The sequence below is a fragment of the Oncorhynchus clarkii genome, chromosome 1 (assembly GCF_045791955.1).
Source record: "Oncorhynchus clarkii lewisi isolate Uvic-CL-2024 chromosome 1, UVic_Ocla_1.0, whole genome shotgun sequence".
In the NCBI taxonomy this organism is placed as follows: Eukaryota; Metazoa; Chordata; class Actinopteri; order Salmoniformes; family Salmonidae; genus Oncorhynchus; species Oncorhynchus clarkii.
Window position 1 is genome coordinate 70,311,909 of NC_092147.1, and position 17,650 is coordinate 70,329,558.

The following is a 17,650-nucleotide window of genomic DNA, read 5'->3' on the forward strand; positions in this document are numbered from 1 at the left end:
TTCTTCCACATTGTGTTGCGTTACATCATTTTTAAATGGAAGAAGTTTGGAACCACCAAGACTCTTCCTAGAGCTGGCCGCCTGGCCAAACTGAGCAATCGGGGGAGAAGAGCTTTGTCAGGGAGGTGACCAAGAACCCGATGATCACTCTGACAGAGCTCCATAGTTTATCTGTGGAGATGGGAGAACCTTCTAGAAGGACAACCATCTCTGCAGTACTCCACCAATCAGGCCTTCATGATAGAGTGGCCAGACGGAAGCCAGTACAATGTGCCTTTCAGTAAAAGGCACATGACAGCCCGCTTGGAGTTTGCCAATAGGCACCATCCAACGTGGCAGAGCATGAAAGGATCTGCAGAAAATAATGGGAGAAACTCCCCAGATAGAGGTGTGCCAAGCTTGTAGTGTCATACCCAAGAAGACTCGATGCTGTAATCGCTGCCAAAGGTGCTTCAACAAAGTACTGAGTAAAGGGTCTGAATACTTGTGTAAATGGGATATTCCAGCAAAAATGTCTAAAAACCTGTTTTTGCTTTGTCATTATGGGGTATTGTGTGTAGATTGATGAGGGGGGAAAACCTATTTAATCCATTTCAGAATAAGGCTGTAACGTAACAACATGTTGAAAAAGTCAAGGGGTCTGAATCATTTCTGAATGCACTGTAACTGTATTCTACTGTATTTTAGTCAATACCACTTCGGGCTTTCTCTTCCTAATATTTATATATTTCTTAAATCCCTTATTTTACTTTGAGATGTGTGTGTATTGTCGTGAATTGTTAGATACTACTGCACTGTTGGAGCTAGGAACACAAGCATTTCGCTACATCTGCTAAATATGTCTATGTAACCAATAATATTTAATTTGATTCCTGTGTGTGTCTGTGTATCTGTGCGTCTGTGTGTGTGTGTGTGTATGTACCTCTCCCATGAACATGCTATTCTCGTCAGGTAAGCGAGGCTGGTCCCACATGGTCAGCTCTAGCATGTGTTGGCGAAAGTCTCTGCGGTGGATGTGGGAGTACACAAACGTCTGGTTCCACTTTGGCTCTCCACTCTTCTTCACTGTCTTAGTCCTCCGCTTGCTCTTATCGCTGTGCACACACACACCAAATCAAATCAAATGAGCAATTATTTGTCACGTACACAGTTTACAGCAGGTATAAACGGTGCAGCGAAATGCTTACTTGCAGGATCCCTCAAGAATGCGCACACACACACACACACACACACACACACACACACACACACACACACACACACACACACACACACACACACACACACACACACACACACACACACACACACACACACACACGTTGACATTTGTTGTTGGTTTCTTCCTGTCTACAGACTCTTATGTGAAAGTCTGTCAGTGATAGACCTTGTTAACGTACCTTCGGTCTGGCAGGAAGTACATTTTGACGTAGGGGTTTCTGGGACGCCCATCCGGGCGGGGAGGCAGCTCTGTAGCCTGTACCACGTTCACAATCAGCTGGTGTCCCACCTTATCATACCACAGCTTGACCTGAACAGACACATGGATACACACACATACATGATCAGAAGGAGCCAATCTTAAAGTCCCATCTTAAAAGGCATGATGTAGGCTACAGACTATATACAATTATAAACTGGGTGGTTCGAGCCCTGAATGCTTATTGGCTGACAGCCGTGGGGTATCAGACCGTATACCACGAATATGACAAAACATACATTTTTACTGCTCTAATTATATTGGTAACCAGTTTATAATAGCAATAAGGCACCTCGGGAGATTGTGGTATATGGCCAATATACCACGGCTAAGGGCTGTTCTTATATACGATTGTTATGAATTTGATGAATAATGAATAATGACTAAACAATATATACCTTTAACTATAACTAATTGAATTCTTCCCTGTTTTACTATATCTGGTTAATAATGTTAGTTCATAAGAAAGAGGTTATGTAGCATGGATAAGGGGGAATTGGAAATGATAACCATTGTGGAAGAAGGAATGTGTGTGTGTGCCTAAAGTAAGCAAAGGGAATCCTTAACCTATGTTAAATGCTAATTGATTAATTTTGAGACTGATCCTTGTCTATTTTATGCAAATAAGAATCTTACAAATTCTTAGAAACAGACAAAGTGTTTTGCTTTGTTATAATTGAATTGGTAAATGAACATATATGAATTAAATTCCTCTTACAACGATGCAATGTCGAGTGCCTGGATACAGCCCTTAGCTGTGGTATATTGGCCGTATACCACACCCCCTCGGGCCTTATTGCTTAAATATCACACAACTCCAAATATCTGCACTGATGATACATGACATAATACATGACAATCCTTTGGTATGGACTCACTAAAAGTTGTCCGGGCAGTACCTGAAAACACACACACACAAACACATACAGAAACACACACACACACACACGCACACACACAATGGAAATGATCACCATAAACCAGATTACTATCACATACAAATACATAATAATCCCAAATGTTTGGTGCGTACACACACACACACACACACACACACACACACACACACACACACACACACACACACACACACACACACACACACACACACACACACACACACACACACACACACACACCTGTTGGTGTATACTCACTGCAAGCTGTCCAGGCATTAGCTGTGGGTGGTCTCTATGTGTACTGGGACTGGTGGGGGACATGACCGATATAGATGGCCGCTCCATCTTCTGGGACTCAAATGAACTGGAACCTGCTGTGAGGGCAGAAATAAGACAAGACGCATCTCGCCCAGTTAAACCCCTAACAACTAGGTTTGAAAAGAAAGAGAGATGCAGAGAGACAGAGAGGTAAAGTGTGAGAGAGAGAGAGAGAGAGAGAGAGAGAGAGAGAGAGAGAGAGAGAGAGAGACCAGAGGAGATACCTACTAGATTCTAATGGAGGGTGGGACGTGTCTGGGATTCTTGGGATATCACTGTAAACAACCAAAGAGACATATCAGTCAAAGTCACACTACAATCTGACAGGACAGTATAACACAAGTCCACAGACACCATTGTTAAGCGTTACCTTGACTGCAACATATTGGTAGGTAAAAACAGAAGGGAAGAGTAGGGTAAATGTAAAAGGACTAGGATAAATAAACAAAAATGTTACAACCCAGTAAACATTTTTACAATCCATTATTGCATCTACTAATTAGGGCATTCTTCAGCTCTATGGTCACAGGGTGTGGGGGTGGTTGGTGTGGGGTGGGGTGGGGGGCTTGGGTCATTTGGTTTGGAAGGGGACTCTAATACTGTAGCTTTACTTACTGATAGACTTTATACACCCTTCGCAAGTGTTTGGAAATACATATTTTTTTTAGGAAGGAGCAAGACAAGTCAGAAAGAGACAACTGTTCAAAATAAAAACCAAATGTACAGTACCAGTCAAAAGTTAGGACATCAACTCAAGAGAGAATGCCAAGACAGTGCAACGCTGTCATCAAGGCAAAGGGTGGCTACTTTAAAATACATGTTAGTTTGTTGAACACTTTTTTTTTAGTTACAACATGATTCATCGTTTTGATGTCTTTGCAATTATTCTACAATGTAGAAAATATTACAAATAAAGAAAAACCCTTGAATAAGTAGGTGTGTCCAAACTTTGGACTGGTTCTGTATGTGGATGTGTGTGAACAATGAAACTCAAATCAATTGAGACCAATTCTGTTTCATCCCCTTCTCCTCAAAGTGCACTCGTTCACTCAACCTTAAAAAAATGTAAAACACCGGATTGATGTTTTCAATTGTTTGAAGCGAGTTTCCACCCCAATTCTTACACCAGTACATTCCTTGTAAATCCATGAGGGGAAGTGTATGAACGTACAACTTGGAAAGAAAGGGGGGGGAACTAAATTGGCAATGGACTAACCTAAGCATTATCTCACCAGTACTAAATATACAGACAGAGACTTCATCAGAGAGTGTCTATCAGGGTACACCGTCTTTTCATCAAAGGTAAGTCTCTTATTTCTGACTTACCCAATGGGCCGGGACACCACTAGTTCCACTTGAGGTTCTGCTTGAGAATTGAGAATGATATTATAAACTTCTTTCTGGGTTGCTCCTGGCAACATCTTGCCGTTCCACTGCAGAACCTCATCCCCTGAAAATACACAATGACCTGTCATTCTTCAAAACCTACACACATACACACGCGTGTACTCACACTTACACACACCAGAGGAGGCTGGTGGGGTGAGCTTTAGGAGGACGGGCTCATTGTAATGGCTGGAATGGAATAAAATAAATGGAACAGTATTGAACACATCAAGCATATGGAAACCACATGTTTGAATTTGTACCATTCTAGCCATTACAATGAGTCCATCCTTCTATAGCTCCTCCCACAAGCCTCCACTGACACACACACCACACACATACCCTCTGTGCATACCTGCTCGAAGGTGTCCCACGATGTCGGCCAGACTGCCCTTCTTGACTACAGTGATGAAGGCTCCCAGTCTGCCCGCCTCTGTGACCCTTCCCCCAACCACCTGAGAAAACACACACATACAAACACACACACATAGTCATGTACACACACACACACACGCACACGCACACACACACACACACACACAAACACACACACACACACACACACAAACAGTCTAGCCACAGTGTGGTTGTGTCTGGTGTGAGCTCTGACCTTCAGCCCCAGCGGTGCTCCGGCCTCTTTGGGCATAGCACTCCTCTTGCTCAGGGTGATTCGGCCAATTAGATGGTCACCCTCTTTGGACGGCTGCCATGTCACCGGATGCTGTGAACAACACACTGATTCAATCAGCAGCCTGGGAGCAAACACATTACCCCCTCTTTCCCTCTGTCTCTCTCTTTGTCTCTATCTGTCTCCACACACACTACATATAAAGACACACATTGTAAAAAAAAAAATAGACAGACACAAACACACACTCACTTCAACAAATAGAACAATAGATTCGGTCACTTACATGCCACACAGTGGGGTCCAGCGGGTAGCACTCCCAGTCCCCTAAATGAGAGAAGAGATCAACTCAAACAGGAGAAGAAGACAGAAGGAGACGTATACACACACACACACACACACACACACACACACACACACACACACACACACAGTGTATACAGTGCACATACCAGCTCAACTACCACTATACACAACAGACCTGATCTGGACCTCCTTTATATCAACTCTGTTTACAGAAGCAGGACAGAGTTTATTGAATATCTAGCTTCACTTCACCAGAATCACCCAGGGCTTGACGACCTACTCCTCTTAGAGATTGATAAAGAAAGAGAGTCTACACGTGATGTATGTTTGTTGAGCTCTTCATGGTTGTTGAGCAGACTTTCACTGGAAAGTCTAGTTAAAGGAAGGAAATATACAACCTCACTACTGTTGTACTTACGTACGCCGTGACGCACCTACAAACTAAAAGTGTGTGCACATGCAGTCACAGAATGATTTAAATGCCTGAACAGTCCTCCTGTGCCAACTCAAGCATCTTACCCCGAGCTAAAAAAGGAAACATGGCTCGCTACTGCATTGGTATGTTTATAACTAGTTTTGACAAATCTCCTCTTCCTCTCTCAAATGATCTATTAGTCATTAGAGAGCTTTGTCTGGTTTCAATCTAGGTTGGCATGTGGAACAAATGGCATGAAATTAAAGCGGACTGAAGCCTATTCTTCACAGTGCCGTGTATACAGTAGTAGACTATATATTCAAAAGTATGTGGACACCACTTCAAATGAGTGGATTCGTCTATTTCAGCCACACCTGTTGCTGACAGGTGTATAATCAAGCACCAAACCATGCAAACTCCATAGACAAACATTGGCAATAGAATGGCCTTACTGAAGAGCTCAGTGACTTTTAACAAGTGACTTTGTCAAATTTCTGCACTGCTAGAGCTGCCCCGGTCAACTATAACTTGTTATTGTGAAGTGGAAACGTCTAGGAGCAACGACGGCTCAACTGCTAACAGGACCCCCGAGTGCTGAAGAGCGTAGCGTGTAAAATGTATCTATCCTCGGTTGCAACATTCACTACCAAGTTCCGAACTGCCTCTGGAAGCAATGTCAGCACAAGAACTGGTCGTTGAGGTTTCCATGGCCAAGCAGCCTCACACAAGCCTAAGATCACCATGCACAATGCAAAGAGTCGGCTAGAGTAGTGTAAAGCTTGCCACCATTGGAATCTGGAGCCGTAGAAACACATTCTCTAGAGTGATGAATCACCCTTCACCATCTGGCAGTCCGACGGACAAATCTGGGTTTGGTGGATGCAAGGAGAACGCTACCTGCCCGAATGCATAGTACCAACTGTGAAGTTTGGTGGAGGAGGAATAATGGTCTGGGGCTGTTTTCATGGTTTGTGCTAGGCCCTTTAGCTCCAGTGAAGGGAAATCTTAACTCTACAGCATACAATGACATTCCAGACGATTCTGTGCTTCCAACTTTGTGGCAACAGGGGAAAGACCCTTTCCTGTTTCAGCATGACAATGCCCCCGTACGTACACAAGCGAGGTCCATACATAAATGGTTTATCGAGAACGGTGTGGAAGAACTTGACTGACCTGCACAGAGCCCTGACCTCAACTCCATTGAACACCTTTGAGATGAATTGGAACACCGACTGTAAGCCAGGCCTAATCGCCCAACATCTGTGCCTGACCTCACTAATGCTCTTGTGGCTGAATGGAAGCAAGTCCCCCTGCAATGCTCCAACATCTAGTGGAAAGCCCAGAAGAGTAGAGGCTGTTATAGCTGCAAAAGGGGGACCAACTCCAAATTAATGCCCATGATTTTGGACTGAGATGTTCGACGAGCAGGTGTCCACATACACTACATGACCAAAAGTATCTACCTTCTCCTTCTAGAAAATGTGATGTATCTACAGAGTTAACAAAAAATTAAGAACACCTTCCTAATATTGAGGACCCCCCCCCCCCCCCCCCTTTGCCCTCAGAGCAGTCTCAATTAGTCGGGGCATGGACTCTACAAGGTGTCGAAAGTGTTCCAGAGGGATGCTGGCCCATGTTGCCTCCAATGTTTCTCATTGTTTCGTCAAGTTGGCTGGATGTCATTTGGCTGGTGGACCATTCTTGATACAGACGGAAACTGTTGACCATCAAAATCCAGTTGTGTTGCAGTTCTTGACCCAAACCGGTGTGCCTGGTACCTCCTACTACCATACCCCGTTCAAAGGCACTTAAATCAGTCCCTCCAGGATTCCACGATCGCATAATTCAGTGCAAAATCAACCAATCCGCGCATATTATGTGAGAGCTCGCAATTTTGACAAATCCCTGCACTTTTAGCGTATAAAAGGTTCCAATTAAAAGCGGGTTCGTAATTTTGACCAATTACTGCACTGTTACCGTGGAAAATGGCCCAATCCAACCACACGTCAACAACATCCGCCCCTGGCCTGTCAACGTATTCATGTGCGAAGATGATGGGTGATTGTTGATGGCTGACAGGCAGTACAATGAACAGAAATCAATCTCATTTGCCAACAAAAACAGATAACGGCCGTGCAATACACTTTCCAAACGTTTTTGGAAACTATAGAAAGTCGACAATCAACAGTCACTTGGAATCAGCAAAGCATGAGAATGTCAGAACAGTTCCCACAACAGCAGCAGACCACCATGACTGAAGCGGTAGCAGGGAAGAGGGTGGTCGGCACTCTGCTCTCCCCAGTCTAACCTGGGCTTTAGTAGGGTGGTCGGCACTCTGCTCTCCCCAGTCTAACCTGGGCTTTAGTAGGGTGGTCGGCACTCTGCTCTCCCCAGTCTAACCTGGGCTTTAGTAGGGTGGTCGGCACTCTGCTCTCCCCAGTCTAACCTGGGCTTTAGTAGGGTGGTCGGCACTCTGCTCTCCCCAGTCTAACCTTGGCTTTAGTAGGGTGGTGGGCACTCTGCTCTCCCCAGTCTAACCTTGGCTTTAGTAGGGTGGTGGGCACTCTGCTCTCCCCAGTCTAACCTTGGCTTTAGTAGGGTGGTGGGCACTCTGCTCTCCCCAGTCTAACCTTGGCTTTAGTAGGGTGGTGGGCACTCTGCTCTCCCCAGTCTAACCTGGGCTTTAGTAGGGTGGTCGGCACTCTGCTCTCCCCAGTCTAACCTGGGCTTTAGTAGGGTGGTCGGCACTCTGCTCTCCCCAGTCTAACCTTGGCTTTAGTAGGGTGGTGGGCACTCTGCTCTCCCCAGTCTAACCTTGGCTTTAGTAGGGTGTTGGGCACTCTGCTCTCCCCAGTCTAACCTTGGCTTTAGTAGGGTGGTCGGCACTCTGCTCTCCCCAGTCTAACCTTGGCTTTAGTAGGGTGGTGGGCACTCTGCTCTCCCCAGTCTAACCTTGGCTTTAGTAGGGTGGTGGGCACTCTGCTCTCCCCAGTCTAACCCGGGCTTTAGTAGGGTGGTCGGCACTCTGCTCTCCCCAGTCTAACCCGGGCTTTAGTAGGGTGGTCGGCACTCTGCTCTCCCCAGTCTAACCCGGGCTTTAGTAGGGTGGTGGGCACTCTGCTCTCCCCAGTCTAACCTGGGCTTTAGTAGGGTGGTCGGCACTCTGCTCTCCCCAGTCTAACCCGGGCTTTAGTAGGGTGGTCGGCACTCTGCTCTCCCCAGTCTAACCTGGGCTTTAGTAGGGTGGTCGGCACTCTGCTCTCCCCAGTCTAACCCGGGCTTTAGTAGGGTGGTCGGCACTCTGCTCTCCCCAGTCGAACCTTGGCTTTAGTAGGGTGGTCGGCACTCTGCTCTCCCCAGTCTAACCCGGGCTTTAGTAGGGTGGTGGGCACTCTGCTCTCCCCAGTCTAACCTTGGCTTTAGTAGGGTGGTCGGCACTCTGCTCTCCCCAGTCTAACCCAGGCTTTAGTAGGGTGGTCGGCACTCTGCTCTCCCCAGTCTAACCTGGGCTTTAGTAGGGTGGTCGGCACTCTGCTCTCCCCAGTCTAACCCGGGCTTTAGTAGGGTGGTCGGCACTCTGCTCTCCCCAGTCTAACCTGGGCTTTAGTAGGGTGGTCGGCACTCTGCTCTCCCCAGTCTAACCCGGGCTTTAGTAGGGTGGTCGGCACTCTGCTCTCCCCAGTCTAACCTGGGCTTTAGTAGGGTGGTCGGCACTCTGCTCTCCCCAGTCTAACCCGGGCTTTAGTAGGGTGGTCGGCACTCTGCTCTCCCCAGTCTAACCTGGGATTTAGTAGGGTGGTCGGCACTCTGCTCTCCCCAGTCTAACCTGGGCTTTAGTAGGGTGGTCGGCACTCTGCTCTCCCCAGTCTAACCTGGGCTTTAGTAGGGTGGTCGGCACTCTGCTCTCCCCAGTCTAACCTGGGCTTTAGTAGGGTGTTCGGCACTCTGCTCTCCCCAGTCTAACCTGGGCTTTAGTAGGGTGGTTGGCACTCTGCTCTCCCCAGTCTAACCTGGGCTTTAGTAGGGTGGTCTGTACTCTGCTCTCCCCAGTCTAACCTGGGCTTTAGTAGGGTGTTCGGCACTCTGCCCTCCCCAGTCTAACCTGGGCTTTAGTAGGGTGGTCGGCACTCTGCTCTCCCCAGTCTAACCTGGGCTTTAGTAGGGTGGTCGGCACTCTGCTCTCCCCAGTCTAACCTGGGCTTTAGTAGGGTGTTCGGCACTCTGCTCTCCCCAGTCTAACCTGGGCTTTAGTAGGGTGGTCGGCACTCTGCTCTCCCCAGTCTAACCTGGGCTTTAGTAGGGTGGTCTGTACTCTGCTCTCCCCAGTCTAACCTGGGCTTTAGTAGGGTGTTCGGCACTCTGCCCTCCCCAGTCTAACCTGGGCTTTAGTAGGGTGTTCGGCACTCTGCTCTCCCCAGTCTAACCTGGGCTTTAGTAGGGTGGTGGGCACTCTGCTCTCCCCAGTCTCACCTTGGCTTTAGTAGGGTGTTCGGCACTCTGCTCTCCCCAGTCTAACCTGGGCTTTAGTAGGGTGGTCGGCACTCTGCTCTCCCCAGTCTAACCTTTGCTTTAGTAGGGTGGTGGGCACTCTGCTCTCCCCAGTCTAACCTTGGCTTTAGTAGGGTGGTCGGCACTCTGCTCTCCCCAGTCTAACCTTGGCTTTAGTAGGGTGGTCGGCACTCTGCTCTCCCCAGTCTAACCTGGGCTTTAGTAGGGTGGTCGGCACTCTGCTCTCCCCAGTCTAACCTGGGCTTTAGTAGGGTGGTGGGCACTCTGCTCTCCCCAGTCTAACCTTGGCTTTAGTAGGGTGTTCGGCACTCTGCTCTCCCCAGTCTAACCTGGGCTTTAGTAGGGTGGTCGGCACTCTGCTCTCCCCAGTCTAACCTTGGCTTTAGTAGGGTGGTGGGTACTCTGCTCTCCCCAGTCTAACCTTGGCTTTAGTAGGGTGGTGGGCACTCTGCTCTCCCCAGTCTAACCTTGGCTTTAGTAGGGTGGTCGGCACTCTGCTCTCCCCAGTCTAACCTTGGCTTTAGTAGGGTGGTCGGCACACTGCTATCCCCAGTCTAACCTTGGCTTTAGTAGGGTGGTCGGCACTCTGCTCTCCCCAGTCTAACCTTGGCTTTAGTAGGGTGGTCGGGACTCTGCTCTCCCCAGTCTGTCTATAGAGAGCGCTGCTCAAAGCACTGAGTACAATTTGTCATCTTTGCCGTTTTAAACCCTCTGTAAAACTTCATACGGATCACGAAAACACAATCTTTCTGGATTTAAAAAAAATGGAATAGTACATATCAACCACAATACTCAACCACAATACTCGTTTTCTGTTCTTTATCTCCCTTATGACCCTTTCAGAAAAAATCACAATCTCAAGTATTTTGATGACAACTTATTCGAAATATCGATCCTCAAATTGAAAGCTTTGAATCAAATGTTTTTTGAGAGAGAGAGAGAGAGAGAGAGAGAGAGAGAGAGAGAGAGAGAGAGAGAAATAGAGAGAGAGAGCGAGAGCGAGAGAGAGCGAGAGAGAGAGAGAGGGAATGTGTAATGTTTACTGTTACTTTTTATTGTTTATTTCACTTTGTATATTATCTACCTCACTTGCTTTGGCAATGTTAACACATGTTTCCCATGCCAATAAAGCCTCTTGAATTGAATGGGAGGTGCATCTTGGGTTGATAGCAAGCCCCAAGCCTGATGGAGAGGAGAGGTGTGAGTGGATTATGACAGAGCTGTTTGTTCAGGAAAATAAACACAATTGAGCACTTTAGATGTTTCTTATCGTTTTTGTTTGATGTATTCTGCTTAAAATCGTCCTAGAACTGAGCACATATGACTTCATTGCTTTATATGAAATGAAACCATCTCAAAATGTATCGCACAATTTCAGAAGATCTACCGCAAAATCAAGCATTTTTGGCCTCAGAAATCACAAAAAGATAGTGAGAAAACCTGGAAGAACAGTTCAATATTTAGTCTTGCCCATTCACCCTCTGAAAGGCACACATACACTATCCATGTCTCGGTTGTCTAAAGGCTTAAAAAATCCTTCTTTAACCCGTCTCCTCCCCTTCATCTATACTGATCGAAGTGGATTTAACAAGTGACAACAATAAAGGATCACAGCTTTCACCTGGATTCACCAGGTCAGTCTGTCATGGAAAGAGCAGACGTTCCTTAATGTTTTGTACATTCAGTGGATCCTAAACATACAGGATAACCGAGTCTGACTGTCTAGGCCTATAGTTAGTACTGTAGGACATGCTAAGGTAAATAGCTAGGACAAGGCTAGGTACAGGGGCATGGTCAAAACTAAAATTAGTAGTCACATAGCTGAGACGATGTTACAGAGGCATCGAGTGTTTGTTTCAATGGCTCCAGGGCTGCAGTCTGTGTCCTAGCTCTGTCAGCCAGGGTCATATGGGGTCAGAGCAGGGTAAACCTATCCTGAAACTCTTAGGCCAAGCCACAGCCGGAATATCATATACACAAAAGCGCACGCACACAAGCACGTGCACACACACACACACACACACAATGCCGTCACACACGCACACACTCAACAGCCAAACCATATCCGCTGAATAATTTTACTGAACATGTTTGCTCAGGAGAAAACGATCTGAGGTCAGGTACAATGATTACATTATATGTACACTATACATGAATATATAGACTCCAAGAACATTCTTCCACTTTAAGAGACAATTTGTCAAATACCACCATCTTTCACCTAATAATCTCATAAGAACAGCCTATGATTACTTACCTGTAATAAAGTAGAATGTGACCTCGAGTTTGGAATGTTACAATGAAGAAAGTAGACTGAGCAGCTCACTAGTCACTACTATTTACAATCACCTGCAGTGTGTGAGTGTGTTAAAAGGTGAGCACACACACATACGTTCTCACACCATGAGAGAGCCCTAAATTGTGCCCAGCATGTCTTCTAAACAAGAGAGTGCACAGTCTTACTACACACTCGTACCTCTTTCACTGCAGTGTGGGATGCATACAGTATCGGTAAACTCTTTCCCAGAGTGGGAGGAAGCTGGCCCTAGCAGCTGATCTCAAATTAGTGTTGCATTGTGGCCCTTCATGGTTATGGTTAAGATTTGGCGAGGTTAAGCTGAATCTAGATCTGTGTCTATGGGAAACTTGGACTCTGGAGCCTCTCTCACCTCTCCTCTTACCTCTCCCACCTCTCTCGCTGACACTCTCAATCTCGGCGTCCTCACAGCTGCTATACTCCGGCGTGGTCCCTCCCTCTTCCTCTGAGCTGCTGACAGATGTCTGTCTCTTCCCGGCACCGCCACGTTTTGACTTGTACGGCCGTGGCGGGGGCGGCCGCAGAGACTCTGACTGGTCCGAGCTGAGCGAATCATTGCGCAGCATGCTCTCAGCCTTGTCCCGTTTGGACCGGCGCAGGAGAGGATCCTGACCGGGGCCTGGGGCTGTCCCAGGGGGCTCCCTGAGTTCTGGGGGCTGGAGCTGTGGAGGGCCGAGGCCCTGTGGCCCCCTAGTGCCCCCCACCACCGTCCTCTGGCCCAGCATAGCCTCGGGCTGGCCCCCAATGCCCCCAACACTCTCAAACCCAATCCCCATCCCAACCCCCCTGCCTCGCCCCTGGGGCTGTAGAGGGTGCCTGCCCCCCAGTGGCTCCCCTGGCTGGGGCTGGGCTAAATGTCGGGGGGCGTTGGGGTCTATGTGGTAGCCCTCCTCTGTCCATCGGGGGACCCCCACTCCCACAGGGTCATGTTCCAGAGAGCGGCCCTTACTCAGCCGCCGGCCCTCCCTCCGCTCCCGCTCCCACTGGTCCCGGTCCACTGACACCTGGGTATGGAGTCTGGGGTGACCCGGCCGACGCTCACCTCGACCTTTAATGTTCTGATCGCCCGGCTTTCTCCTGGTGGGTGAAGGAGAGAGAACGAGAGCGAGAGAGAGAACGGATTAGGTGTATGTCAGTTTAGAGTAAGGTTTAAGTAGGTTAAAATAAAATTGTATTGGTCGAGTATACACATATTGCAGATGTTATCGCAGGTGCAGTGAAATGCTTATGTTTCTAGCTCCAACAGTGTAGTAATACCTAACAATACACACAAATCCCCAAAATAAAAATAAATGAATTTCAGAACGAGCAATGCCAGAGTCTGGAATATAAATATATACACTGTATTCGGAAAGTATTCTGGCCTCTTGACTTTTTCCACATTTTATTAAGGTGCAGCCTTATTCTAAAATTGATTAAATGATTTGAATCAATCTACACACAACACCTCATAATGACAAAGCGAAAACAGGTGTTTAGAAATGTTGCAAATTAATTACAAATAAAATACAGAAATACCTTATTTACATAAGTATCCAGACCCTTAAATATAAGACTCGAAATTGAGCTCAGGTGCATCCTGTTTCCATTAATCATCCATGAGATGTTTTTACAACTTGATTGGAGTCCACCTGTGGTAAATTCAATTAATTGGAAATGATTTGGAAAGGCACACACCTGTCTATATAAGGTCCCACAGTTGACAGTGTATGTCAGAACAAAACCAAGCCATGAGGTCAAGGAATTGTCCATAGAGCTCCGAGACAGGAATGTGTCGAGGCACAGATCTGGGGCTGGGTACCAAAACATTTCTGCAGCTTTGAAGGTCCCCAAGAACACAGTGGCCTCCATCATTCTGAAATCGAAGAAGTTTAGAACCACCAAGACTCTTCCTAGAGCTGGCCTCCCGGTCGAACTGAGCAATCGTGGGAGAAGGGCCTTGGTCAGGCTCTGACAGAGCTCCAGGTATGGGAGGATCTTCCAAAAGGACAACCATCTCTGCAGCACCACCAATCAGTCCTTTATGGTATAGTTGCCAGACGGAAGCCACTCCTTAGTAAAAGGCACAACGGCCCACTTGGAGTTTTCTAAGAGGCATCTAGGACGGACCATAAGAAACAAGATTCTCAGGTCTGATGAAACCAAGATTGAACTCTTTTGCCTGAATGCCAAGCGCCCCGTAAGGAGAAAACCTGGCACCATCCCTACAGTGAAGCATGGTGGTGGCAGCATCATGCTGTGGGGATGTTTTTCAGAGGCAGGGACTGGGAGACTAGTCAGGATCGAGGGAAAGATGAACGGAGCCAAGTACAGAAAGATCCTTGATGAGCGCTCAGGACCTCAGACTGGGGCGAAGGTTCACCTTCCAATAGGACAACAACCCTAAGTACACAGTAGGGGTCGACCGATCATGATTTTTCAACGCCGATACCGATTATTGCAGGACCACAAAAAGCCGATACCGATTAATCTGACCATTTTTAGATATATATATTTGTAATAATGACAATTACAACAATACTGAATGAACAATGACCACTTTTATTTTAACTTAATATAATACATAAATAAAATCCTTTTAGTCTCAAATAAATAATGAAACATGTTCAATTTGGTTTAAATAATGCAAAAACACAATGTTAGAGAAGAAAGTAAAAGTGCAATATGTGCCATGTAAAAAAGCTAACGTTTAAGTTCCTTGCTCAGAACATGAGAACATATGAAAGCTGGTGGTTCCTTTTAACACGAGTCTTCAATATTCCCAGTTAAGACTTTTTACGTTGTAGTTATTATAGGAATTTTAGGACTTTTTTCCCGATACCATTTGTATTTCATATACCTTTGACTATTGGATGTTCTTATAGGCAGTTTAGTATTGCCAGCCTAATCTCGGCAGTTGATAGGCTTGAAACAGTGCTGTTTGAATGAATGCTTACGAGCCTGCTGCTGCCAATCACTGCTCTATCAAATCATATACTTAAATTATAATAAACACACAGAAATACGAGCCTTTGGTCATTAATATGGTCAAATACGGAAACTCTAATTTCGAAAACAAAACGCTTATTCTTTCAGTGAAATTCGGAACTGTTCTGTATTTTATAGAACAGGTGGCAACCCTAAGTCTAAATATTGCTATTACATTGCACAACCTTCAATGTTATGTCATAATTATGTAAAATTCTGGCATATTAATTACGGTCTTTGTTAGGAAGAAATGGTCTTCACACAGTTCGCAACGAGCCAGGCGGCCCAAACTGCTCCATGTACCCTGACTCTGCTTGCACTGAACGCAAGAGAAATGACACAATTTCCCTAGTTAATATTGCCTGCTAACATGAATTTCTATCAACTACATATGCAGGTAAAAAAAAAATATGTATTTGTGTATTGATTTTAAGAAAAGTATTGATGTTCATGGTTAAGTACATTTGTGCAACGATTGTGCATTTTTTCGCGAATGTGCTTTTATTAAATCATCACCCGTTTGTCGAAGTTGAAGTAGGCTGTGATTCGAAGAAAAATTAACAGACACCACAATGATTATACGCAACGCAGAACAAGCTAGCTAACCTAGTAATATCATCAACCATGTGTAGTTAATTAGTGATTATGTGAATATTGATGTTTTTTTATAAGATAAGTTTAATGCTAGCTAGAAACTACCAAGGTCCTTTTGATGCTGCACTCGAGTAACAGGTGATCAGCCTGCCACGTAGTCTCCTCGTGGATTGCAATGTAATCGGCCATAATCGACGGCCAAAAAGGCTGCTTACCGATTGATATGAAAACTTGAAATCAGCCCTAATTAATCGGCCAACCCGATTAATCGGTCGACCTCTAGAACACAGCAAAGACAATGCAGGAGTGTCTTAGGGACAAGTTAATGTCATTGAGTGGCCCAGTCAGACCCCGGACTTGAACCCGATATAACGTAGGGGGCAGCATTTGGAATTATAGATGAAAAGTGTGCCCAAATTAAACTGCCTGCTACTCACGCCCATAAGATAGGATATGCATATAATAATGCATATAATATAGTAGATTTGGATAGAAAACACTCTAAAGTTTCCAAAACGGTTAAAATAATGTCTGTGAGTATAACAGACCTGATATGACAGGCGAAAACCCAAAGAAAATCCAACCAGGAAGTACTACTATTTTGAAAGGCTGTTTTTCCATTGAAAGCCTATCCACCATACAAAGACTTAGGACCCAGTTCACGGTCTCTATGGCTTCCTCTACACGTGGCCAGTCTTTAGGCATTATTTCAGGCTTTTACTCTGAAAAATGAGGGAGATACAGCACTTTCAATCAGTGGCCAGTGTACATTTCTATTCATCAGCCATGCGCCTTTTCGTCTGGACTTAGTGCACGCGCCTTAAGCATTCAGATTACTGGACAAAACACGCAAACAGAAAGGAGGTATTTGGTCATAAAGAGGGACATTATCGAACAAAACAAACATTTATTGTCTAACATGGAGACCTGGGAGTGCCACCAGATGAAGATCATCAAAGGTTAATGATTAATTTTATCTCTTTATGCTTTTTGTGACTCCTCTCTTTGGCTGGAAAAATGGCTCTATGGTTTTCTGGGACTAGGTGCTGACCTAACATAATCGCATGGTAAATCCGTTTTGCAGTAAAGCCTTTTTGAAATCGGACACTGTGGTTGGATTTACAAGAAGTTTATCTTGAAAATGGTGGATAATGCTTGTATGTTTGAGGAATTTTAATTATTGCATTTCTGTTGTTTTGAATTTGGCACCCTTCAACGTCACTGGCTGTTGTCGAGGTGGGGCGCTACCAGAGAGGTTAACATCTCTGGAGAGACCTGACATAGCTGTGCAGCGACGTTCCTCATCCAACCTGACAGAGCTTGAGAGGATCTGCAGAGAAGAATGGGAGAAACTCCCCAAATACAGGTGTGCCAAGCTTGTAGCGTCTCACCCAAGAAGACTAGAGGCTGTAATCGCTGCCAAAGGTGCTTCAACAATGCACTGAGTAAAAGGTCTGAATACTTATATAAATGTGATACATTTGCAAACATTTCTAAAAACCTGTTTTTGCTTTGTCATTATGGGCTATTGTGTGTAGATTGATGAGGGGGGGAAAACAATTGAATCAATTTTAGAATAAGGCTGTTATGTAACAAAATGTGGAAAAAGTGAAGGGGTCTGAATACTTTCCAAGTATTGTATATGATGGTGTGTATGGACAGTATATGAATATAAAAAGGTGTGTACAGTAGTAGTTAAATAGGATGATGCCTTGACTAGAATACAGTATATATGTACACTGAGTAAACTGAGTTTAAGAACACCTTCCTAATGTTGAGTTTGGGGCATGACCTCTACAAGGTGTTGAAAGCGTTCCACAGGGATGCTGGC

The 17,650-nt window shown here is 45.7% G+C and overlaps 1 protein-coding gene across 1 annotated transcript in view; it reads right to left on the reverse strand.

Annotated features, from left to right (window-relative positions):
- LOC139411515 (regulating synaptic membrane exocytosis protein 1-like) overlaps positions 1-17,650 on the reverse strand; it is a 67,042-nt gene that overhangs the window by 22,168 nt on the left and 27,224 nt on the right. The window contains exons 6-15 of the mRNA XM_071157982.1: positions 12,623-13,335; positions 4,998-5,038; positions 4,694-4,804; positions 4,439-4,538; positions 4,024-4,147; positions 2,926-2,972; positions 2,638-2,753; positions 2,359-2,379; positions 1,401-1,531; positions 923-1,094 (exon numbers count right to left, since the gene is read on the reverse strand). Coding sequence (XP_071014083.1) covers positions 923-1,094; positions 1,401-1,531; positions 2,359-2,379; positions 2,638-2,753; positions 2,926-2,972; positions 4,024-4,147; positions 4,439-4,538; positions 4,694-4,804; positions 4,998-5,038; positions 12,623-13,335 — 1,576 coding nt within the window. The remainder of the gene's footprint in view (positions 1-922; positions 1,095-1,400; positions 1,532-2,358; positions 2,380-2,637; positions 2,754-2,925; positions 2,973-4,023; positions 4,148-4,438; positions 4,539-4,693; positions 4,805-4,997; positions 5,039-12,622; positions 13,336-17,650) is intronic.